General features: G+C 38.6%; 2 protein-coding genes across 2 annotated transcripts in view; one reads left to right on the forward strand and one right to left on the reverse strand.

The window, feature by feature from the left end:
* The first annotated feature begins 499 nt into the window (after positions 1–499).
* Positions 500–5,587, forward strand: LOC145765316 (uncharacterized). Its single transcript, XM_082577119.1, has 6 exons — positions 500–720; positions 1,708–1,862; positions 2,580–2,635; positions 3,456–3,534; positions 4,534–4,626; positions 4,789–5,587. The coding sequence occupies exons 1-6, from the start codon at positions 615–617 to the stop codon at positions 5,482–5,484; spliced, it is 1,185 nt and encodes a 394-aa protein (XP_082433245.1). The 5' UTR covers positions 500–614; the 3' UTR covers positions 5,485–5,587.
* A 3,712-nt stretch (positions 5,588–9,299) lies between these two features.
* Positions 9,300–26,595, reverse strand: part of LOC145764979 (uncharacterized) — a 31,578-nt gene continuing 14,282 nt past the window's right edge. The window contains exons 5-12 of the mRNA XM_082576696.1: positions 23,965–24,089; positions 22,302–22,433; positions 20,941–21,014; positions 20,601–20,758; positions 19,021–19,110; positions 12,690–12,780; positions 10,456–10,569; positions 9,300–10,205 (exon numbers count right to left, since the gene is read on the reverse strand). Coding sequence (XP_082432822.1) covers positions 9,604–10,205; positions 10,456–10,569; positions 12,690–12,780; positions 19,021–19,110; positions 20,601–20,758; positions 20,941–21,014; positions 22,302–22,433; positions 23,965–24,089 — 1,386 coding nt within the window. The 3' untranslated portion in view covers positions 9,300–9,603. The remainder of the gene's footprint in view (positions 10,206–10,455; positions 10,570–12,689; positions 12,781–19,020; positions 19,111–20,600; positions 20,759–20,940; positions 21,015–22,301; positions 22,434–23,964; positions 24,090–26,595) is intronic.

Below are 26,595 nucleotides of genomic sequence, written 5' to 3' on the forward strand. Positions count from 1 at the left end.
CAGAAAGCGGACAATTTTAGCACCGCCATATTGAAGCGCGCCTAATATCATTTATCTTAAATCCATACCCCCAAAGACCTCAAAGCAAGGAACAAAATTCAGTGTCATACTATCACAATGTATCTGATTATACAAGCTATCGAATTGATGTCTTTCCGATCAAATAAGAGAGGAAATCTCAAAAGCCAGAGCCAGTGAATAGTAATAACGGCTTGCTTTGCACGTAAAAAATATCAACGTACTTTTTAATAAGAAAAGTGGTAAAATATAGTCTTTGTTGAAAGAAAAGCTTTTAGAAGATTCTCGCTGCTTTTCTAATTTCTTCCTTAGACCAATTTTCCGTTTGAGAATTTGTCATAACAAACGTTTTCCTCGAGAGCAGCAGCTGCTAACTTCGTGTGAGAAGTCTAATCTAAGCGAAGTTTTCTTCTTTGTGACGTAATAATATCGTTTATAAAGTGAAGGTTAAGAATTTTTTTCTTTTTGGTTTGGTTGCAGACCTCCCAAGCAAAAAAGACAAATGATGCCCTGAAAGCGTATAATTTGCAAGTAAAACCATGTACTTAGCGATAAGAAGTAAGAAGAATTTTCGCACAAACGGTACTTAGGTTATAATGTCAAACACTTCTTTGGAGAACTGCAGCCTTGGAAACTCGTCAGCACTGCAGGACATCGATTTCAATAGGTCTCTGTCGACGAACGACCGACTTAAAATAAGAGGTAGGATAAAACGTGTTGAAATTAATGATCAACCCGCTTGATTTTTCATAGCTTATAGCTATTGTATTTGGTGAACTTTCAACATTGAGATTTCAAAACCATCAGAAAATAATTGAGCTAAAGAGATTTCAAAATTGTTTTAAGAAAACTTTAAAGCTGACATACTTTATAAACGAAAAAAAGGCAAACTTGCAAATAGTAACAAGTATTCACTATTCTATAATTCATAACTTTTCTAATAAATTCTACAAATTTTTTGTGTTACTGTTTTCTATAGCCTACTATACATATTTTTTCAATTTAGGTTAAACCTTTAAGGTTCTTGATTGTATTTTTTAAATCGTAGGGTACAACTGTCCTGCGTCACAGCATTTCAAAGCGATATCTGTTATATTGAAACACATCACTTTCACGTCACGTATTTAATTATCATGATCTTTGCAGCAGCCTTCTCTAAAATGTCACTATGTAGGTACATCACATCTCACATCACAGTGACGTTCTGAAAGTGGCGCGAGAGATATTTTGCTTCAAGGGGGCAAAAATCGTAGTTTTGAAAAACCGGAATTGAGTTTTGTAAAAAAGAATAAATTATTTTGGAAAAGACCTACAGAGTCCTCTCCTGCTCTTAATTTCGACGAGTTGCATTTTCGGATCAAGCAACCATTGTGCAAGGGAGTGCGCTGAAGAGCAACGCATTGCAAGACAGCTTTCTATTCAGACGATAAGCGGAAACACCAAACTTTTAATCTTGGTGACCGGGCCTGGATCAAGATCTCTAGAGTCTAGAAGAATCCAATTCCTAGGATAAAGCTTACAAACAAGTTTTCTCTGTTTGAAGACAAACATTCGCGTCAAAAAATGAAATTTAACAAAGCAGCCTTTTTTAGATCACGACGACTGCTTGCCAAACATCGAATGCAGCAGTTCAACAAACTTATCTTTTAGCTTATTTTGACTGAATTCACTTTTTTAGTTGTATTTTAGACAAAATTTTAGCTTCGACCAAAAGGCAAAAAAAGGCGCGACCATCTGACCGACGAGAGAAGATTTCGAAACATCGACGTAAGCGTTTTAGTGGGCATGCGCAGTCAAGCGATGCATCGTCATCATCAACTTTCACCATCACTGAAAGAAAAAATGTAAGAAGTGCGTTTTTTTATTGCTTCACTGACGTTTCATCCACCATATCAATGCACATCCTCAGAGAACATCTTCAGACCCTTACAGCATCCTCAGAAGATGTGCGTTGACATTTGACATTGTGCGTGAAACCATTAATGAAGCAATAAAACAACTTGTATGTTTCTGCTTTTACTTTCGCATTCATCAGATAAACGTTGCAACTGTTGCTAAAAACGATATCATTCCTGATGAACACCCAAATGTTTCAGTATTCAACTGTAGCTACATTGAAAACATCGCTTGCTGTAGGCTACCAATAGATTTAGGATTCCATGAAACTCCGATCCAGAATCTCAGACTTTTGGTAATTTGTTTCCTGATCATATGGCTTTAAACCAGGGAAATTCTGATGAAAACATAATCCGTACGCCTACTTCACACTTTATAGCCTACTTTGGGCTCCGTAGCCTCCGTCTATCCTTTTTATTAGAACAAAAACGTTAACAAGAACCAGGTTTAAACAATAGGCCGCTGACAAGCTCTACAAAGCCAGTTCTTGACATCCAAGCTACACAGACCTTTTCCATTTTGTGGCGAAGTCGCATCTGATATGATAGGTGGAATGTAGGTCTACTTATGTATTTCTAGACTTGGCCAACTTCAGCGCTATGTTCACATATAAAATCAAAATAACATAAAAAAATGTATAAAAAATCTATGTTATCACTTTACAGAAAAAAAAGGTTGCAAGATCTAAATATCATTCGGATGATAACCACAAGAACACAGAGTAAGTACCTGCGGTAGACTACATTCTATATTGTAACAATGGTAAGAAAATCCTACAAAGGCTAATAAGCTAAGCTCGCTTGTTTTACTAACACTTAGAATTAAATGTTACAAAGTTGTAATAATACGAGCCAGATCAAATTAACAGAATATTTATCTGAAGACAAGTGTAGAAATTCGTCACATTCTGGTGCATTTGCAGTAAGTTTTGTTTTTCACGCTTTGTAATGGTTTTGAAAATAAGAAAATAAAAACTGTCAAAATCTTGGAATTTGGTTAATTTGTCAAACTTTGAGTTTAGCTCATTTTCATTTTTCTAATGTTAACCATTCATTACTTTAACATGTTTTGATAAAAACTACCTTGCAAAGGCAGTCAGTGAATACGGATTGATCGACATAGGCTATGCACTTTACTCTTTAGCGTTATTTAGTGAGCAAAATGCATTGTGTTTTATCCTTTGTGCTGTGAAGCTTTGTTTTGCTGGTGGAGAAAGCTTATTGCTTTCTACTGCCAATGCAGTCAGTCAATCATTTATTTTTACTCGGATGCAAAACAAAACGTACTTAAAATAGAAAACTAAAACATACAGTGTGCATCCAGTGAGAGAGTGCGAAAGACCGTAGTGAAATGTAGGCCTGAGAGGTCGTCAAGTTTGCACTCTCTCATCAAACATGTAGGTATCAATTTTGAACAACAATTTCAGAAAAATTTAATTTTAACTTACTCAAGCCTTGCGATCAAGATTAGCAAATGTTTGTGAGATCATGATAAGAAACATAGTAGCCTATTGATTTTTAATCATGTGATTTGTTTTGAAGAAAGAAACACAAAAGTAAGCACAGAGAAAGGCAGGATCATAAAAAAAAGCCAAGACCAAGAGCGAGAGCTATAAAACAGGTTTGAAAATTAGTGAATAAACGAGCTATAACTGGAAACTCATTTCATGTTTTTAAGTGCGTATTATTGAAATATGTTTTTTTGATTGACTCATTGCTTGAGGGAATCTTTATCCATGGACGAAGAAAGCTTCTTCGGAAAATTAATCTTAACAGCTCCACAAACTTGTTAAAGCGTTAGTCCACTGATACAAACCCATTCCAGGGGCGCCGGAACGGTTTTTGACTGGGGAGGGGGTGGGATTATAAAAAAAAGGGCACTTTTGTTGCTGAAAGGCCAATTTTTTTTTAAAGTTTTAAGATAAGATATAGCAATAAATGCTCATCTATCAGCTCATCATCGAGTAATTATGCAAGTGTCCAGTATACAAAGAACTATGGCACGGGAGGACATCATGCTATGTTATGATGATGTAGGGCGTAGGCTAATTACCTACTGTGATACAGAATTTTGTGTCGTGAATATTACTGTATTTTAAGGCAGAAATGAAAGATTAGAATTAGGCTAAAAGCTAATAGCTGAAATTGTTATATCGTATTTCAAAATGTGCAGTAGCTTACATAACCTTAAAAGGGCACCATTGCCCTCCCTGCTCCCCATCCACAGAAAAATTGAGGGCAGGGGGCATCCGCCCCCACTGCCCCCCACTTCCGGCGCCCCTGACCCAGTCACCAAGATTCATGCATCATTAAGGAAAACAGTGTGTGATACTGTCTCTCCTAACTAAAAGTAGGCCTTGGCTGACTAGGCTATATCAAACTATTTAATCCAAAAGTATACCACTAAACGCACATTTCTGTCGTCTTTCAGCATGAACCGGTAATAAGGAAGATTAGGCCTACAAGAGAAATTGTATAAATTATTTGTTGGCGTCAGACAAAGCTGTCCATATCCAAAGCCGTCCATAAAAAGTTGAAGTAACAAGATATAGCCTACGGTACTTTATTTCAAGTTAGCAATAGATTTTAGCATAAAAAAAAAGTCCAAATTTATTTGCAGTATCTTCGAAAGAGGCGCTTGTGCGCTGTGAGAAGAGGAAGAGGACCTTGTGGTTGTTACTGTGGATCAAGATCCAACTGCGTTACTTACAGTGTTAGTATAATAAACTATTGAATATTACGAAAACATTAGTAAGAAAAAATATCATCGTATGGTATTGTCATCAACTCATCATAGACAAGTTTGTATTTTCAGCTTCAATTAACTACATTGCAGTGTACAAGAAAACGCTAAAACTAACTGTCTACAATTTAGGGTTGCTGCCCGTCTTTGTGTCCGCCGTATAGAAGAAAAAAGTTATGTGCGACAGTCGCAGTTGCTTTGCACAAAGACGCATGTGGATGTTCTGACTCATGTTGCGATGATCCGTGCTGTGTTCCAAATGCAGATTGTAGTGTAGCTTGTGGTCCATATGGTCCAAGAAATTGCAATCCGTGTTCTCCAAGAAGTTGTGATCCATGTTCTCCGAGAGATTGTTCTCCTTATAGATGTCCACCAAGAGATTGTGGACCATATCCTTGTCCTCCGAGAGATTGTTCTCCTTATCGATGTCCTCCAAAAAAGTGTTATCCGTACCGTTATTATCCGTATCGTTATTATCCAAAAAATTGTTATCCGTACGGATGTTCCGTTAAAGATTGTGCTCCGTATTCTTGTCCTCCGAAAAACTGTTCTCCATATCCCTGTGGCCCAAAAGATTGCTATCCATCTAGATGCCTTCCAAGAGATTGCTCCCCATACAGATGTCCTCCGAAAGATTGCTCTCCTTATAGATGTTATCCCAAGAGATGTTTGCCGTATGACTGCCCTCCAAGAAAAAGATGTCCGCCGTATAATTGTTTACCAAGAAGATACGCTCTAGATGCTGAACTAAGAAGACTGTGCCGACAACAGCGTGCATGTGCCAAACCTTGCTACAGGAGAAGAAGATACAAAAAGTATTATTGTTAGTGATGCAAGCTGCATGGTTGTATTCATTTGCCGGTTTCTCAAATGTGCATTATGTTCGTACAACTTTGCAATGATTTTATGGCAGTAAAAATCATATGCCACACGCCAGGCGCGAATCTAAGAGTTTTTTTCGGGGGGGGCCAGAAAATTTGAAAATCAATTAAAAAGAAAGAAAAAGCTAAACAGATATGAACAATGATACTACGACATATACGATATGCTAGAAAATAGACATTAAAACAACCATTTTCATCAATTGTGATGCCGAGGGACTAATATCAGCTGTTTAGAAGCATATCAAACCATTTGATGCGGAAACATACAATTTTTCACAAAATTTCGGGGGGGGCCCGGGCCCCCCCCATAAATCCGCGCCTGCCACACGCAATCGGTAGGACATGTTTTTCTTTGTCAAATCGACTTGTCAGCCCCAAAACACAAAGAAAACCCAAGAAAACAAAAAAGTAAAGAATGGTTTCATAGGCGACATATCAAACACACACCTCAATGTATCTTAATAACATGTGATTCTATTTGAATAAGGACTTTTTATAATCTCAAAGAAGGATGAAACAGGCTTTAAAGGTTATTAGAGGATAGTAACTAATTTGATGTAGCCTATCTTAATAGATGTAGCTCAAACAAAAAGTGGTTATGTAAAATAGGAGAAACATCATATCTTCGTACTTGTATCATAATATTCACACAATTTATTTAAACTTAAGTACAATTTCTAGAGACTTTTATATAAAGCACTAAGAAACTAAACAACTACTTCGTCAATGTGCAAACATTCTGCTGAGTTTTCATCCTTAAATTGTTGTATGTTTGCTAATTGAATAAATTTGGTTGAACACACTGACATTAAAGCAGCGGCTGAGAACTACGTGGCATTAATTAGTGGTGTGATACTGACGAGCCCAACCTCGTGGGCGAAACACGTGTCTATCGCTGTCAATTCTTGCTACACTCGACTGCCGAGAAATTGCCATGTTTTTGGGAGAAGTCTTGATGGCTTGTGTGGAGGCTACACCGGTATGGTTAGCGAAACACAATGCTCGCTGTTCTATAGTGAGTATAGTCACTAGTCAGGTAGTGCTGATGCCACAAAGATCGCCCCTTCTCAACTGGACATTAAACATGTTGAGGTACTGAAAAATGTCTTCGCGTATTTGTGTAAAACAATGAACTTTTAAAAATTAAAACCAACATCCACTTAAGTTCTATCAAAATCATTCCAGCAATTCTCTTGCAAAAATTCGGTTAGTTTTCTAGATTTTTGCAAGTGAGTTATTTTTTTTGAAGCATTGGCGAACTTATAATACAGTATTGCATGACACTTTTAATCTTAATACCAGGCCCTTGCCTTTTATTGAAAATAAGGAACAGAATATTGTAATTAAATCAAATATAGTTATTGCTATCTGAATCCTTAACAGCCTGTTTCACCTAACGGATCATCAGAAGGTCTTATTCAAATAGAATATTGTGATTATATACAGTAACTTACCGTCATTATGCCTATGCAGATGCGTTTTTTTCAGTTTCTAAAGCTGTTGCTTCCAATCATTCCCACATGGCAACTTTTTACCGTGCAAAGTTGAGTGCACTATTAAATTCACGGATTTAAAATGACAAGCTGATGTAGTTTAAAAACTAAAAGTGGAGAATCAATTTGGTAAGATTTGAGCTGCAATCGTCTTACGCAAAAACCATTGAACGAGACAATGGAATGATTTCCCGGCAACACTTCACTCTGTCAATCTCGGTAACCGGCCCTGCGTCAAGAGCCTCTACAAGTATGTTAAACTACCAGGAATAACCTACTAAGGCTTTGTCAGTCCGAGGATAAAGATTCAAAAACCAACCAACCAATTTATATGCTGTCTGACTTCCTTCAGTGTGAAGAATGTAGTTGGTTTTACTTCTTCGTTTTGCAGCTTCAAACTCGTCTCAATCCTATTTGCTTACACTTATTTTCTGGATCGTCACCATGTGAAAAATTTAACAGTGGTCTAAACAGGGTTGCCATAGACTCAGTCAGGGTAACTCATGAGGCAAGCAGAGATGCCATTGATTAAATCAATCTCCTGAGTGAATGGTCTTTGTTTAGAGTGGATAATTGCACAAGTTTTCTCTCGCAACCTTGTCTTCACCCAGACTTGCACAGTTTTTGTCAGCAGATATTAGTTTATTGTTATTATTTAGATATTTTTCTACATAAAGCAAAACGGCGACCAACTACAAATCAGCAGTTTGAAAACCAGGCGTTTCGATATTGATTCGAAACCATAATTTGTTAACTGATGCAGACTTTCCTTCAATCGTACACAGAAGTAATGATAATACAGTATTATCCTGTTTAGATGTGAAATTTCAAAATTTGATGATTACGAATGATGCATTTTTTTTGCATCAATCTAGTGTAACTTTACATAACATTGCAAGATAAAAAAAAGAATCTTATGATATATAGACGGAAAACCGATGATGAAAATATGTTTAGTTGGTTACATCATGGCTGCCATGGTTACATAAATGGTGATTTCACGCAACAAGTGTCTGCAATCAAGGAGTAAAACGGGCTAAAAGAATGAGCCACAATGACAAAACCGTCAAATTTCAATGTGAAATAAAAGTGTCCTCTTCTGGACATATTCCCATGGGAACGTCTGGAAAAGGTGGAGGTCCAAGATCAACAAAGAGCGGGAATCAAGTGATGTTTGCGAAGTGCTGGAATGGGAAATTAAGTCTTAGGTTTTGCGATCTGAGTAAAGCTTAAATTTTCTTTGACAAAGTAAATCTTTCTCGTTGTTTGACTTGGAGACTAACGCAAATTTGCTGAAAGTTGAGACAGCTTGAGCTGTAGTATTTTCACTGGTAGATGGCTATACTATAATAGTGTACAACGTGTAGTCACAGCGTTGCCATAACGTTCCACTGATTTTTATGCGTCTGAAAAAATTATAACAAAATTAATAGTGTTGCGAGTATAAAAAGCCCAGAAACTAAGGCTTTCGCATGACACAAAAAAAAGGGTAATAAAAATAACAAATTCCTAAAGAGTTGATAAAATCACTTAACATGAATACAAAATCAAGCTGCGTTTCCCAGCTAGCTTTGACCTGTCTTTCTACAGACTTTACCGGATCGTAGTAGCCGGGATGGGGCACTTGAAACGAATGAACAAGATAAAAAAAATTCTTTGACGGAAAAGAATCTAAAAGTGCAATCGGCAATGGTTTGTACATGCAAACATAGAGACATCACAACAAGGGACGAGCGGCTCAGCTTTTCCAGTCACATTAAAAAGGCCAATTGCCAATTTGATAATTTTTTACGTGTCGCTACAAGCTTGTTTTCTACAAAAAACCTTAAATTATTTAAAAATCAACTTCAATTTTCTTTTATAGCTCGTAATAAGTAAAATATTTTCTAAATCAGAAATAATGTAGCCCTTCCTGGTGTGGCGGATAAGCCAAAAGCGGACGTAGTTTCGCATCCTCATGATCTAAAATCCCTCATGCAAACATAATGAATATTTACAACGCTGACTTTATAACCAGCAGAAAGATTATAAAATGGCCACTCACAATAACTGAAGCAGTGAAACCAGAAAAGCAAAGGCTAATGCAAGTAATACATAACCAAGTATTTTCCAGTCACCAAATAAGTCAACACTTTTTTATGTAAATTGAAAGTCTACAGACTTTGAATCAATGTAAAATGAACAGATCTGCTGACTGGGTTATCACTTTGCAATGATACAATGCATCACGAGCTGGTAAAAGTTACAAAAAAAAAAAACCAAGAGAATACACAAACCGAACACAATATATTTTTCCAATATCGAACTTTGTCTAAGCATCAGATGTACGTACGATCAAGTTCTTTCAAGATGTGTATGACGGAAGAGTAGACATTTCGCGAATTAGCTCTAACTTTTTCAATTTAGATTTCAAAGGAACTCATTTTGGAAAATAAAACGTCAGAAGTTTAGAACACCATCACTTGGCAACATATTACGTATTTGCACATATGTAGCAGCACAACGAATTTACATTTAAAGCCTGAAGCGGCAGGGGAACTTTAAAGAAGCGTTCAGTAGTTCGACAACTTTCAAGAAGAGCTGGCTTGTGTCCCTGCATTGGCCATATTGGCTTCTGCGTTGCAGCCTAAAGTCACGCATTGGAGGATATTATCATTATCGCAACAGGTCTGTTCAGAGGGCTGGGTATCGACCGGAAGGGTGTCATACATGGGTGCCATTGTGTTCTGCTGCTGTTGCTGTTGTTGATAATCATTTGCCATGACTCCCATTTGTGTTGGTAGTCCACCAGCTTGCGATACCATGAACTGCTGTGGCGGCATGCCTTGCATCTGGTACTGGTAACTATCAGGGGTAGATGAAAGATCTAGCCTGCTCATATCATAAGATTGGTCGTTCTGTGCATAATTCAATCCAGACGGCTGGCACGGTGACATTCTTGATTGTTGCACAGGGGACTGGTAAGGCAATTGGTAATTGTTGTCAGGGTTATTATAGTGTTGTTGTTGTTGCTGTTGTTCTTGCAAGGATTGACTATCCAGCAAAATCATGCTAGAAGTCTTGTCCTGTCCATTGTCAGCATTCTGAACAGGGTTTCCACCGTGTGGGCAGTTGCAAACTTCGCGTGTTTCTTGCTTTATGATCACAATGGGAACGCCTTCAAAGTTCTTTTCTGTTAAAAAGAAATGGAAACGTTTTAACGTAAACCGGTTTAAACTGGTCCAAAAACTCCCTTTTTCTGCATATTTTTTCTGTTTAATGAGACCACACTCTAATCAGACCAAATTGACTTCGTTGGGGTATAGTCCAATTAAGCCGGATTAATATATCAATGTATTTTAAATCGAAATCTTTAAACATGTCATAATTACAAAATGAAATGTTGCCTGAATACTACCACAGCAAAGACGCTGTTTACTAACCGGAAATGGCTTGCATGGCGACTTGAGTAAGCGAATTGATTTCAGACTCTTCTAATTGCTTGTTGCCACTTTGAACTGTCTGCACAATTGGGCGAACGCCGCTGTAGTTGCCACCTGGGTAAAACGAAAGGCTTGGTGACAGTAGTTTGACAATGAAACAAATTTGGGCAGGTATGTTAATTATTCAGCACTTGTAAACCACAAATCATCCCAACAGGCATGACTCAGCATTTCTTATTCAATTTTGCAGCGTCACTTTTAAGAGAACTTAGCCAGCACATCAATCTTTTTTTACATTCAATATAGAAACCTTATGCAAAATCCATTATCTGTTACACAGTGTATCACTCCCTTCTTACAATCAATTTCAAGTGTCTGATTGGTTGGCTGGGGGCGATGTTAGGGAGAAAAGGCAAGTCAGGAGACCACAAGTTGCGTTAAAACTTAAGTTTTAGTATCTTCCACGGCACTTATAACATATAAGCACGGTAAAATTACACTGAAGAAGCAGGAGTAGGCCTGCGGACTTGATATCACATTTAGCGATTAAATGCCCAGCCAGCAAAACCGGTCATTTTTGCATTGATTTAAGGTTTGCAGACGTTGAACCAATGCAAAACAGATGGATTTTACTAGCCTGGTAAGACGTCGCATAATGGTCATATATATTATATTATATTGGTCTCGTTTAAAATTTGACATGTCTTGACTAAGTGTAAATGCCACAAGAAGCCGATTTATATGTTTATTCAATGTTTTGTCGATTCATAAAACGTTGCCCCCTTATGTGGTTCGAAATAGCCTTTCAACCAGTGGTCTTGTAGAGATGGCCAAAAGTCAACGGTTTCCCTTCGTTTTAATGTAATTTTATTTCTTAAACCAGCCACCCTGCTGACATATGCGACAGAGGCCTTTGGCAAGCTAATAAACGGAAAAGATGTAAACAAATAGACTTTGATGGGTTCAAATAAAATCGATTGATGGGTTCAAATAAAATCGATTGCACCATCATCCCTACGACACAAAACCAATTTAAAACGTATTGATAATAGCGAAGGTGAGCGTTTTTCTTTATAAGAAGGGTAAGGGTAGACAACTTTGGGGTCAAAACACTCGCACACTCGCATTATCATGACGTAATCGTTCTATGTAAACAAACACCAACAGAATTTTCAACTAACTTAAAAAACCGCTGCAAACACATTCGTTCCAACAGTATCTTATAATCGTAATGCTTAAAAGTCAGTAAAGTTGTCATTTTTTTACACAATGTTTCTAGTTTCAATGGAAAAGTAGCAACTTTTGTTAACTATGAGCGGATTTAAAAGAACGATATTTTGATAAGATATTTTTCAGACCAAAAAATTTACTTCCAAAGTTTTATGCCCGAAGTTTGGAAACCGACATTTGAAAGCATGCAACCAAACGCCTGGTAGTTGAAGCTGATAGTTTAAAAACTGATTGCTTTGTTACGGTTGTGTGTGACACGTCAAAGTAGTATACCAACATTTCAACTTCGTTCAAGCTGTTTTTGTTCATTAGCAATTCAACTGGGGCTGAAACAGAGCGATAAAATTAACATGTCGTGATTTGGCAGCTTTCGAGACCAGATTATAAGCATTTTCTAGAATGACACGCAAAGATTAATGCGTTAACTTCAATCTTTGCTGTTGTGGTGAAACACATATCATTAGAATAGCTGCATATGCTTTACGCTGCTCTTCATGGCCTACGGCTCTGCAAGCGCGCAATTTGCTTGTGCTACTCAAAGGCTTTGTTGCATTGCCAAAAAAAATCGTCGGAAGAATTTGAGATATTTGTCGAAGAGCGGTTCTATGTTGCCTCACAGTCAATTAACATTTTGAAAGCCGTATGGTAAACTGAAAAATTAATCAAACGACGCAAGTCAAGTGTTTGTAAACATGTTTTTGGAAAAGTCTTGATGGCTAGTGTGGAGGCTACACCGGTATGGTTAGCGAAACACAATGCTCGCTGTTCTATAGTGAGTAGGCAGGTAGTGCTGACGCCAGGAAGATCGCTCCTTTTCAACAAATGTTGCCGTTCTTTGTCAGAGAGATTGACTTTTGCCAGCTGTGTGCCATTGCTTCGCATGGTTGTTAGCCACTAGCCAGACAAAACATCTGCAGAGGTTGTATATAGAAATGACGGATTCAGCTGTCTGGTATAGAAATTGAAAGTATTTGTTTGAAACATGCGAAGTAATATAATCTTACCTCCAATGACAGGTGTTGGCATAGGCGGTGACATTGCGTTAACCGAAGACACAGAAGAATCACTCAAATGACCAGATGTCCAACCAGAATCCTATAAAAATGACGACGTTCTTTCAATGGTATTCTAAACCTTTATCACGTGGCAAAGCCCAACAACTGAATGCACAATACTGACCACAATGCAGAATCGCAATAAAAAAAACACCATCAAAACCAATCTGCATACTACACACTACACAGTGACTATCTGAGCTACCAAAAGCAGCTATTTTTACATCACTACTGCGTCGCCAAATGTTAAGATCATGCAAAAATCGTGGGTTTTTTGTTGGTTGGAATATATCCTCTTGTTACAGCATATCGCAATTGCATGGTCGTGAGTTGTGACACAACAAGGGAACCTGGTCAAGTCCAATATAAAAAGGTGACTACCATGCTTGATTCAAGCATCCGGGGATGAGAAGATAAAGTTCTCATTATACTAAGCTTTCGGCACTAACGAGAGTAGGGTGGCCAGTTCCTTTCTCTCGGCCGCCTTTCTTTCAGCAACTACGCCCACCTAATTTATTACACCCTGGGTAGAGGGTGAGAAGTGTTTTTCAACAACCAGGTTAAGCCGGGAGTCGAACCAGGTTAAGCCGGGAGTCGAACCAGGATTGGAAAGCAAACGCCTTATCCGCTGCGCCATACCACCACTATAATATTAAAATTTATTTGAAATGACAGTAGAAATAATTCCAAACAACATGAAACTGCCAAGAACCGGTAGCAAACGAGGTGCCAGCTGCCATGGCAGATAGAAATGAAACCTGACGACAATGGCAAGATAAAAGCTGCTTTAATCAATTGTGTGTACGCCAGACATCACGATCAGTCAGGAAAACATTTTGCTTTACACTGATTCAACGTCTGCAGACGATGAATCGACGTAAAGACCGATCTTTGGCTGAAGAAAAAACACGGCGGGGTGAATCGAACCATTCCAGATGCAACACTGATCCCAACAGCCTAGTTTAAAGCATTCGATCAATTATAGCTTGTCAAGGCAGACCAGTCACCTTGTCTTGTCAGTGGCAAGATAACCGTCACCCAAATAAGCAAAAGTTGTCGTTTTTCATCGTTGTTAGAACGTTGAAACAACGTCAAACGTCCAATTTTGCTTACTTGGGAACAGAAATCCGATCTGATGGAGGAAGATGTACTTCAATTAGTAAAGTCAGTCGTATTTACAACATCCGATATTGAATCATCAATGTAAAAAAAGAAGGATTTTGTTAGCTAGGAGAACGGTAGTCAGTATCATGTAACAAGAGATGCCGATTGTTGACATGGTGAGCAAGTGAACTGGTGGGTTCCTAGCTTCACGCTGATTGCGTCAAATCAACGTTTAAAAGTGACAAAACAACAGAAGAGTTCAAAAACGTGCGCACAAGGTGAGGTTCTGTTTTGATCTTCTTCGTACAACAAATAGCCTAGCCAAAAAAACTATCATCAAAAACGTATCTTTTACAGACTACCCGTTCATTATGTATAACATGTTGCATTGCAGCAGAGTGTGGCAATTGATGTATCAAAGGAAAAAAATCATTCCAGCAAATCAACGTTTGCAGACTAGGGTGGAGTGAAAAAAACTTTTTTTTGAAATTCAAAAAAAGGGGGATCTAGATCCCTGACAAATTGGCAAAAAACAACAACAAAACTGGTTTTGGGGAGTTGCACCCCCTATTGGCCGTGCTACCCCCCATTTTATGGGGGAATACCCCCAAGATTCTCAAATTGGCTGTAACTTTGGAACTGCTGGTGGTAGGAACATGAGTTTGATATCAAATGATGCAGAATCATAATGTTTCTATCTGCTCTAAGAGGACTTTTTGCCTTAATCTCATTAGAAAAAAAGTTATGACCAAAAATGCATTTTTTGACCAATTTTTGGACAAAAAATTCTGGTGCAAGAGCAAAGTTATAGGGTAAGCGACTAAGCGTCCATGACATGCTTAACTGGGTGGAAGCAAATGGCCTAGTGATACTTTAGGTGCTTTTTTGCATTTGCAATTAAACAGAAAAGATGATATGAAGCTGCACCAATTTTACAGAGTGTAGGCTAAGTATGTGCATTTTTTATCCACATAATTCATGATTGCCTTTATGCTGCTTCCTACAGGTGCCTAATTAGAGTAGAAAGTACCGGTATATACATTGTTCTGTTTGTTAACTGCAGTTGAAGATTTAAAATGGAAACAAGAAAACAGGTTAAAAAAGTATTGCATGGAGATCACATTTTTACCAACAAAAGAAGATTTTCTGAAGGAAAACTCCCAACCGGTAAAGAAATCATTGAACGATTGCTGCATGAACAAAACTGGGCAAAAGAATCTGCAGTATCAAAAATATCTTTGGAGTTAATTAATCATTGGACATGGTGCAACATTTACACTTTGAATCACAAAACTGTGTTGGATAAAATGCTGCTTTTGGTTAATAAGTTCTCTAAACTCGCACGATACCCCAAAGCAAAAAAAGGAATTAAGTTTCATAATGATCTGAAATTGTTTCTGCTTGAATCTGATAAACTTTTCGATATTTTCTGTGAAAACCCAGTACAAAGACGACGTTTAGAAGTCCACCACACATTAAGAATGACTGATGAGGATTATCTTTTTTATGAAAATCAAAAAGGTTCAAGAACAGCACGTTGCTCAAAAGCACTAGGCACATATGATGAATCTGATGCTGTATTTGCAAGAAGATTTGGTAGTGCTGGTACCTCCCCTGAGTCCACTGACCATGAGGATATGCCTTACACATTAGCAGAACCATCTGATCTTTCCACATCTGAAAGCGAAGATGACTGCAGTACGAGTACATGTGACTCTGCATGTAGATTTCAGATATGTAAAGACACCACCAAACATCAAAATAGGATATCCTATGAAAACTTAGCTATAGCTTGTGATCGCTTCCAAGTTTCTGACCGTGCTGCAGCAGCTATAGCAAGCAGTGTACTAAAAGATCATGGGCTGATTAGTAGTGATAATTCAACATATATTATTGACCGAAGCAAGTTAAGACGTGAAAGACAAAAGTACCGGCGGCTCATTCGGGAGGAAGAAAATCAATTTCATGGGCTTGTGGATGGTATATACGTTGATGGTAGAAAAGATGCCACTCAAGTTATCAAGAAAATCAATAGAAAATACCACCAAACCGTTCAGCTGGAAGAACATTTTGTCATTGTGGGTCAGCCAGGCGAATTTTACATATCACATGTTACTCCAATGGATGGTACTGGCTTATCTGTAGCAAAAAGTGTGCTGCAGGCAATTGCAGATACTGAACTTTATGACAACTCGTTGGAAGCGATGGTACTGCTACAATGACTGGTAATAAAAATGGAGCACTTCGTCATCTAGAAGAGCAACTCAAAAGACCAGTGCAGTGGGTTATATGCTTACTGCACTGCAACGAGCTCCCTCTACGGCATATATTTACAAACTTAGATGGGACAACCAACAGCCCTTCATCATTTTCTGGAATCATTGGAAAGGAATTGGGAGGCAGCGTTTCTGAATGGGACGTTGTCCAATTCAAATCAATCCCAAATTCCAAATTTCCTGCATTGCCCAACAGTGTGATCGATAACCTTAGTTCTGACCAGTATTATGGCTACAGAATATGTTGGGCTGTTATGCTTGGGCATGTTGATGAAGACTTGCAGTTTTTGTCAGTCGGAGATTTATGTCATTCAAGGTGGCTAACACTGGCTTGTAGGCTACTTCGTAAATACACGTCTGCGATCAACCCTTCCAATAGTCTCATGATCTTGTCTGAGTACTGCATCAAGGTTTACTTCCCATCTTGGTTTGAAATAAAACACCACAATTCATTATCTGATGGGTCAAAAAACTTCTTCAACATGTTGCAAAGAAATCTGTCCTTCCCAAACCAACAAGTAAAAGAGATTTCTAAGAAGGTTTTGGAACGCAATGCATTTTTTGCTCACCCTGAAAATGTCATTGTTGGTATGCTAGGTGACGAAGACTGCCAAGTTAGAAGAGCAGCAGTCCAACAAATCCATTCCTTACGTTTCATTGAATTTTTTTTTCTCAGGTTTTGATTTTCATCTTCTGCTTGTTGTGAGGAGCCAACATGATTCTTGCTTTGCTTTTCCTGTGCTTGCTGTACTGTACTGTACTGTAGCAAAGCAAGAATCATGTTGGCTCCTCACAACAAGCAGAAGATGAAAATCAAAACCTGAGAAAAAAAAATTCACCACCGGTGCCACCTGCAATACGCAGATTTCTTGTGCCAAAGCTTAATACTAAAGCGAAATCATACCACCAACTAGTAAAACTTGGCACAGTTCATATGTCTGAGCCACCTATCATAAGATCGCTAACAGATCAACAGCTTGACAATGTCATCGACGAACCTCTGCGGCTGGATTATCCTTGCCACAACCAAGCGGTGGAGCGTCACGTCAAGCTTGTGACAGAAGCAAGCTTATCTGTTGTAGGTTTTGAAAGAAGGGATGGGCTGATTCGTCAGAAGGTACGATCTCGTCAACTTATGAAAGAATTCAACAGCAAGAAGCAATTCCCACTAGATTGACATGTTCACCTTTTTGTGCTGGTTGCTGAAGTCTCCATGTAGTACCGGTAGCCTAGCACACGCAGTAGTATGGATCATATCAATCTGTGTGTTGGTATTTCCTTGACAAGGATTTCATGGCAGATCACAGTCTAGTCTACTCATCACCAATTACAGTATTATGCTGTATATGTCATGTTTTATGCACCTACACTTTGAACAGGTGTCCAGTAAAGTTGTTTCTTGCTACTGTGTGTGTACATGACATGAGCACTATATTATATTCCCAGTCACACTACTGTACCGTTAGGCCATGGTTGCCACAGACAACATGCTCTCGATTAGCTCTTGTATTCTCCACGTCATGTGTACCGTATACTATGCTGCATATTTATTGCAAATGCAATAAACAAAAGTATTCACGTCATCTGTAGCCTGCATATTCAGTACAGCATGTGCATTTACCCATTATCTTGTGCTTGTGCTACCGTTTTTATCCTAAACATAAACAGACATAACTCAGCAACAACACTACATTTAACATTATAAAAACAAAAAACAAAAAGCGAACGTTTTCGGCTAGTCATATAGCCCTTTTCAAGCCTATAAGAAATACATTATTAAAAGAAATGCTAAAGAATCATATAGTATCACAGCAAAAATATGGTCAAAGCTAAACATTTGAGAAACTGCCTCGCTCACACAAAATGATAACTGAAAATTACACAGCACAACGGGTCAAGTATTTCAGAGGTAAAATTAATTGATTGTTCAGGATTGGTGCATTAATTTTACCTCTGAAATACTTGACCCGTTGTGCTGTGTAATTTTCAGTTATCATTTTGTGTGAGCGAGGCAGTTTCTCAAATGTTTAGCTTTGACCATATTTTTGCTGTGATACTATATGATTCTTTAGCATTTCTTTTAATAATGTATTTCTTATAGGCTTGAAAAGGGCTATATGACTAGCCGAAAACGTTCGCTTTTTGTTTTTTGTTTTTATAATGTTAAATGTAGTGTTGTTGCTGAGTTATGTCTGTTTATGGTTTAAAAGAGTTACCTCTCTACCCAAATTGTATCCTAAACATGGTCAAATATACGTTTTTTGGTCATAACTTTTTTTCTAGTGAGATTAAGGCAAAAAGTTCTCTTAGAGCAGATAGAAACATTATGATTCTGCATCATTTGATATCAAACTCATGTTCCTACCACCAGCAGTTCCAAAGTTACAGCCGATTTGAGAATTTTGGGGGTATTCCCCCATAAAATGGGTGGTAGCACGGCCAATAGGGGGTGCAACTCCCCAAAACCAGTTTTGTTGTTGTTTTTTGCCAATTTGTCAGGGATCTAGACCCCCCTTTTTTTGAATTTCAAAAAAAAGTTTTTTTCACTCCACCCTAAATGCAGACGTGTAATCAACAGAAACTAATTTCTTGGCTGGGATTACTCTCGTATCTTCAACACGCAAACAACATGATGACATCACGTCTTAAATAGAGAGCTGCAACCACACTTAGCAAAACTACCGGTAAGCAAAAAGAGGGTAACTACAGGTCGACCTCATTGGTAGGTAGGTTGGACGTTTGGCATTCAGAATCGGAAATGTCGTGCGGTGGTTACCACGTAATGCAACAAAACCTGACGTTTTGTTTACGTCAGCAGATGTTAGCTTTTTAAATTGTTTCAATGTTGCTAAATGTTGAAATCATGCAAAAACGGCACCTTTGATTAGCTGGGTACTAACCTGCATGGGTGGCATTAGGGAGTCGTCGTAGGAATGGGAGGGGTTCATATGCATGGGGTCGCTCCCAAGAAGCATCCCAGCCGCTTTGTCCTGAGATACAAAGAAAATCTTGAAATACCACACGAGGAACTTTCCGGGACAACAAAATTTGTCATTTTTATATTGATTCAACGTCTGCAGACGAATTTTGCTGCCTGGGATATATTGTGCTTGCATAACATTATGACCGAAAGTACCGCGTTATTTTATCACCGTAGTCAATAGTCATGTAAACCACCCAGGAGCAGCTTGCACTGCGGATGTAACGCTATAAAAATGCTGTTATAATATATGTTATATAATCATTAACTTGTAATCTTGAACTCCTTAACGCGACGAGAATATGTCGAAAGAAATCCATGGAGCAACACAGCGCAATTACAAAACGCTTTCAAATTTCATCTTTCTGAAAAAGGTAATAAAATCACCATTTTTCCCCACCAACAACACAGTTGCGATTTTTCCCCACCAACAACACAGTTGCGATTTTTCCACACCAACAACACAGTTGCGATTTTTCCACACCAACAACACAGTTGCAATTTTTCCCCACCAACAACACAGTTGCGATTTTTTCCACCAACAAAAATGTTTGCTCATTTTCGACAAATTTAACAACACCAAGAATTCACCATGCAGACGGAAAAGAGCTCCTGGTTCTCTATCAGACACGCCCCAGCCTCCGCAGCGGAAGAATAACAAGCTACGGACTGTACTGTAAATCATCGGAATGGCCCGTTTCGGTGAGTCCGATCCCTTAAAGGGGGATTTTTTTAATTTTTTTTTTAAATTATCGGGTACCGTAGCCTAATTATCATTGCCGTTTTAGGGTTTGGGGTTAGGGTTAAGGGTTAGAGGTTAGGAACTCACCGAATAGTAGCAGACACGTAAATCATAGTCATCACACCACATCAATCTAAAAGACCACAAAAACACACACAATCGTTGCTTTTTCAACTGGAAGAATAAATCTGTGATTGGTCATTTTTTGTGCAAGTTCATTGACGTTACACAAGGAGTGAAATCGTTTCCGCAGCCCAGGTACTTCCTCAGTGCGACTACAAATTGAGGAAGTAATTCACCTACCCGAAGCTACATGCGATAACGTGACATTGATTTGTAAGCGTATTCTCATACTGGTGTGTGCGAAATCCAGCATCCTGTGACTAAGTAGGTTATTGTTCATTGCAACCCACACTTAGTCTTATTTTGCAAGTTAAAAAAACATCGCATTTACGTAAATGCAAGATGTTTAAATGTGCATGCTACAAAATAACAAAGGTTTTGCTCGATGCGTAGTAAAAAGTGGTTTTCCGCTTCTGCACTGATTCTCAGATGTTACGTAATCACGTTACAAGGACACCTCAGCTAGCACAGTTGTCATATTTATATCGTTTCAATGTCAGCAGACGTTGAATGGATCGATAAAACAAAAAGTGATTTTTGGCCGAGCTGTTATGAGGAAACTCAACAGAAAAACGTAGAAATTAAGATAAATTGAACGTCTTGTAACGTCCAAATAACGTCTAATCTTCGCTTACCAAATCATAGTTGCTTTGCAAAGGTGGGGGGTTAGCCCCGTTGTTGGCGGAGGCGGCCAAGGCGTTCTTGTGATCTTTTGACTTGTGTTGCTTAAGGCTGTGCTGAGTAGCATAAGCCTTTTCGCAGCCGCCCTCCACACAGACGTATGGCTTTTCTCCTGTCATTGTAAATCAAGGTCAGACAAATTGAAACATTGAGATTTTGCATTCGGCAGTGAAGTATTTGTGAAGATATTGCTTTATTGCATCATACACAATACACATTGGATACAAAGTTCACATGAAACATGGACTCTTTAAACGGGTTTTGTAAAGCAATAAATTATTTTCTGCTGCTTACCTGTGTGGCTTCGTATGTGAGATTTCAGGTGATGGCTGACTGTGAACGCTTTGTTGCAATCCGAGATGTTGCATCTGTTGTAAAAGAGTTAATAACGGCAAGTGATGCAATCCAAAAATTTTCTTAAATGTTTTAACAAACAGTCATATGTTTGCGCAAATTTCCACACGCTCCAAATCACTTTCAGCAGCCAAACGAAACTGCCAGAAGAAACATACCGGTACCAGAAATCAGCATTGAGATGGCAGTTGCAGTCAAGAACACGAATAAAACTACAGCACTTGAACCAGATCCGACCTTTTTCATCACTCAATCCGGCAAAGAACTCCATAAATAATGCCAGCAAGCAATCAATAGAAGCACGAGCAGCACCGTTTCGAGGCAACCAACCAGATAGCAAACCAACCGTTCTTTACATTGATTCAACATCTGCAGACGTTGAATCAATGTAAAAATTGATTGATTGGGTTTACAGAGTTTGACACTTGTCAGGTTGTCGTGTCAAATCGAAAAAAAGTGTTGACCGCAGTCTGGGACGTTTTCCCACCCCTTGTTCTACAGTCTTTAAGCAACGAAGTTTCTTTTAAGTTTATTTGTCTTATCCGCACAATTATGCACAGTCGCACACACTCACTACAGCATTGAGTAACTAATAATAGAAATGCTTTTGCAGCGTTCTGTACAAAACGTTTATTTGCAACCGGTGCCAAGTCGTCTCGCAAATACAACAGTTTTGCATTGTCAGTCACTCCAAAATGAACTTTATTAACAAACGACATGATGGTTGAAGCGGCTGAATGAAAAATCAGTAACTTTATTACCAAGGCATACGTGTGGCTTTAGCACAACACGATAAGAGTATCAGAAGATACCTTCTGGGCATAAAGATTCGAGAAGATTCTCCAATGCAAAGGTTCAATGACCTTTCTCAGCAGATAGAACCATAATATGGTGTTACATAATGTTTTGAGATTGCGCACACTTTAACATGCGCAGATATTTTAAAAATGAAGCCAAGCAGCCTAAACAGGTTAACAAGCTGCAAACCGTTGTAACCATAACAAACAAAAATGCACTGTGACAAAATAAAAAAGTTTGTCATTATTTATACATTGACAAGCAAAACAAAGTAACCTTAGCGGTTTAACACAATTTACATTAAACCCGCTAAGGTTACTTTGTTTTGCTTGTCTATGGTTAAAAAAAGCGAACTCTCTACCAAAGCTTTACCATTTATACATTGGCTGCACTAACTATTATTAGCATGCGAGTATAATAGTAGTTTGGCAGTATTCCGAGCGAGAAAGACTACAAGTCTGAGTGCAGTTCTATCAAAAGCTTACAAAGAAAGCACTGCTTACTTGTATGGTCTTTCCCCAGTGTGTGTTCTGTAGTGCTTTCTTAGATCGCTAAGGGTCGTGAAAAACTTAGTGCAACCGTCAGACCGGCAATTGAAGGTCTCGCCGTTATGGATCCTCTGGTGCGCTTTTAACCTGCAAACAAAATGTTACTGAACGTAGAGATAACGTAACTAAATGTACAAATATTATAAAAACGTAAATGTATGCAAAGGCTCACGTCAATGCATTTGCATGCTCTGCTCATGCATGGGCAAGATTTCAAGAATTGTTAGCGCTATGTTGTTATATGTTAATATACATCAAATCTTGAATGAAAGGTCATATCAAAGCAATAATACTAATGTTAAGCTATGATAGTTATATGACAAGTGTGTGTAAGATACGAATCATGTCGAAGACACTGGGACAAAAAACATCATTTATAAAACATTGAGACATCTACCAAACGTCTACTGTCTGCTTTGTAAAGCGCTGAGGAGCAACGCATTCTGCGATAAATACAGCGCTATATAAAAATTAACATTATTATTATTACTCTAAACCGAGCCGCCGCCACTGCTCAAGGGTGGTAAAAGAGTGGCGAAAAAAAAAAGTTCATACAAACAAGATGAATTGCAACGTTTGCACTATTTTATCTTAGGCCCATATAAATTACAGCTTGTTTTATGTATCATTATCACAATTTACAGACAATAAATTTAGAAATCCAAAACTGAGTTAAATATTAGTAGGTGTGGAATTTCTTAGATAAAGACAGGCTTGCAACAGTGACTTGCTGAATTTGACTTTTGTATCTTCGACAAAACTACAACGGTCAAATTTGGCAACTGCTAATTTGCATTGCTAAGGAACGTCTTACAGAACACTCCAAAAGTCGGGCGTTCTTTGTGACAAGAGCTAATATAAGGCAAGAGAGAAAGGGATAAGCAGATTGTAACAGTAAATATACAGTAGAAACCGCCTAAGTCGATAGCGGATAGCTCGACATTCCGCCTAAGTCGACGCTTTTTCCCTGGTCCCCATTAGCCAACCCGGCTAATTCGACACCAGATATCTCGAGGTTCCCTCTAATTCGACACCTTTTTCATGGTCCCCACAAAAAGGAATTCCGTTTAAGTCGCCGATTTCGATGTCAAACTGAATCTCACGTTGTTAATTGAGTTGCGGATTTTCGGTGTCCAACTGAACGTCATACTGTGAATAGATTTGCAGCTTCATCAGAGGCCAATCATATAAGATTGCGTTTTACTCTTTCGTTTGCATTGCATTCTGCTTTTGGCTACTGACTGAGTTTCATCAATTAATCGCAAACCGAGTTTCTCCCACTTATAATAGGTCTGGCGTCGTTTTTATTCAAAAAGCTGGTGTCTTCAGCAACAAGAGATAATCCGCTCATTAATGAAAACTCACGCAAGTATTTTCGCTTTCCAGACGCAAAATTCTGCGATGTCTGTTTTTTTTATGGTACAGTAGCAACTTATTCTCATCCTAAACTTGTTCTATCTTACGCAGATGGATAGCGTCTACTAATAAGCAAAAATAAACAGGCTTTGCCTTATTTAAGTGGAAATGCACATGATGCTTAACTCGACGTTCAGCCTAACTTGACGGTTTTTTCGATTCCCCTTCAAGGGCCGAGTTAGGCGGTTTCTACTGTACCAACCTGTACAACGTGTTGAAAGCCTTTTCGCACTGCTGGATTTTACACTGATAAGGACGCTCTTTGGTATGCACCCGAATGTGGACCTTCAAGCTGTAGCTGGTAAGGAAAGCTTTTCCACAGCCTTCCTGTTGTAACAATTCGAAATTAATAAGTTTCCTCGACATATGCAAATATCTTATGACTTGGGAATCCTATGCGATAAAACAGTTTATGCGTTTAACCTAATTTTGTCTGTACGGTGTTGCTCTTTCTAAAATAAACAATTTTGATTTCTCACCAAAGCATATAAAATACATTGTTTTCATGCGAAGTGATTGATAAGACAAGCATGGAATATCTATATTTGTCAAGCATGCATATATTTGAGAGACGACAACTCCATAAAAACATCAGCAGTCTAATTAATCATAAATGCTTATAGTAATAAGTGGCTATTCAAATTTAGGTTAATTAACTTTGCAATATAAACGAGACCATCAGTTCGTGATTGCGGCCCCTAACAGTGCACTCAAGCTCTTAATTACATACTTCTTGCACGACTTTATTAATTGATAAAAAAGAATGATTCTCTAATAATGGCAAAAACTTTGAAATGTACATTATAAATATGCAATGGCTTGTTTACGCCAGCATAAAAGTGGTTACAATATTGTAGTCTGGGAAAATCCGCTGCTTAAAACCATCTTTTGGAGTGTAACATTAAATGCAACACGCTAAAATACAAAATTATAACTTTAAATTAACAGTCTGATAATAATAATGACAAAAATCTGACAAAAATAATAATAATGACAACTGGCCAGGTTGTTACTGATAGCACTGTACCACTAAAATGCATCTGGTATTTTCACATTCAAACATCAAGTACAAGTTCTGTACGGTTTGTTAACAAGACTTGCAGACATAGGCGTCATTTCAGGGGTGCGAAGGGTGCTTGAGCACCCCAAAATGAAAATCTGAGGTAACAACATAAATGCGAGAGCACCCCTAGGCCTGGTTTGCATACAAAATACACCGATTCAAATGGAAATTTGCATTGCTAAATAACATTTTTTTTTCTTGAAAGTCGTTTCACCAAAGCAATATTTTCAGTGTTTTACATTTGTGTGTGCCACGCAGCGCCACACATATCAAAGGCAGACATGATTATACTATTGCGTAACAATTAAGCACAAACACGGGCACTGCGTCAAGAAGTGCCGTTCGAGAGTAAACAAAATTGCTGTTTTCTACTCAAACGTCTACAAAATCATTCTGCAAACGGCGTCAGATGCAATCGTTAGCCGTTTCCCTTCTTCATCATACCGAATGGCAGACTTGCTACGAGAGCTGCTAGAGAATCCCACAATGAAAGAAGCCGATGTTACGAAAGTAAGCAAATTTTATGATGGTGACTGGGAACGCAAGGATTTGCTGCATGAACGCAAACAGTGGTTCGCTTTTTGCAAACGTGACGGTGATGTTGTGACAGTGAATACGCTACGTCAGAAATTCATTGCACAGCCGTCAATGGTTGATATAATGCCAAATATATATGCAGCTTTGGTAACTTACATTGTTATGCCGACTTCTTCCTGTGAAGCCGAACGTTCCTAAGTGTCGTTATAACGACGCTTGAAGACCGACCTTCGCAGCACTCAAACGCAACAACGACTGAACAATTTGGCCGTTATAGGTAGTCTAGGTAGTCATCGCGAATTGGCGGAGAAATTAAACATGGAAGAACTTGTCACGGAGTTTATTTCTAAGACAACGACCCGCAGAAGCAAATTTGGATGTGATTAATTTATATAGCAAGCCGCATTATAAGGCAGACACGGTCCCACGAATTACCCATAAGTACCCATAAACACCATAAGTACCCATAAGCCCCATAAGTCGCGTCGAATTACCCATAAGTACCCATAAGTCGCGTCGAATTACCCATACGCCCCATAAGTCGCGTCGAATTACCCATAAGCCCCATAAGTCGCGTCGAATTACCCATAAGCCCCGTAAGTCGCGTCGAATTACCCATAAGCCCCATAAGTCGCGTCGAATTACCCATAGGCACCATAAGTAGCATTGAATTACCTAGAAGTAACGTCGAATTACCCATAAGCCTGTATAGTGTAGAGTGTAGTCTATAGCCGTCTAGAAGCCTAGTAGTCGGTTGCATAGCCGAGTGGTGAGGAGCACTGGCTGGGCGTTCCAAAATATAGTTCGACACCGCTCAAGAGCAGGACACTTGAAGGCATGCCTAAAGGTGGACACAAAGATTGGCTTCGTTGCCTTCCCGTCCGCTTATGTGTAATCTGCAGTTTGCTGCAGCAGATGGAGTGTTTTGTCCGATAAAACACCTTAACATTGGACAATTTTCCCTATGAACCAGGTGACTGCAGCATGGCAATCGTTCTCGCACTCAGCCAAAGACTTAATTCTTGCTTTAAACTTGATAATTAAAGAAAAAAAAGAATAATGGCAAGGGTGGGAATCAAACCCGTGTCACCAAATTCAATAACCTTTGCCTTAACCACTCAGCCACGCAAGAGCTCATGAAATCTTCGCTTAATTTGTTTATATGGGTAATGTTTCGAGAACGCTCACAATATTATCAGTTTAGTTTGTTTTTATTTCTGACCATCACAACGA

The sequence above is a fragment of the Aplidium turbinatum genome, chromosome 2 (assembly GCF_918807975.1).
Source record: "Aplidium turbinatum chromosome 2, kaAplTurb1.1, whole genome shotgun sequence".
Taxonomy (NCBI): Eukaryota; Metazoa; Chordata; class Ascidiacea; order Aplousobranchia; family Polyclinidae; genus Aplidium; species Aplidium turbinatum.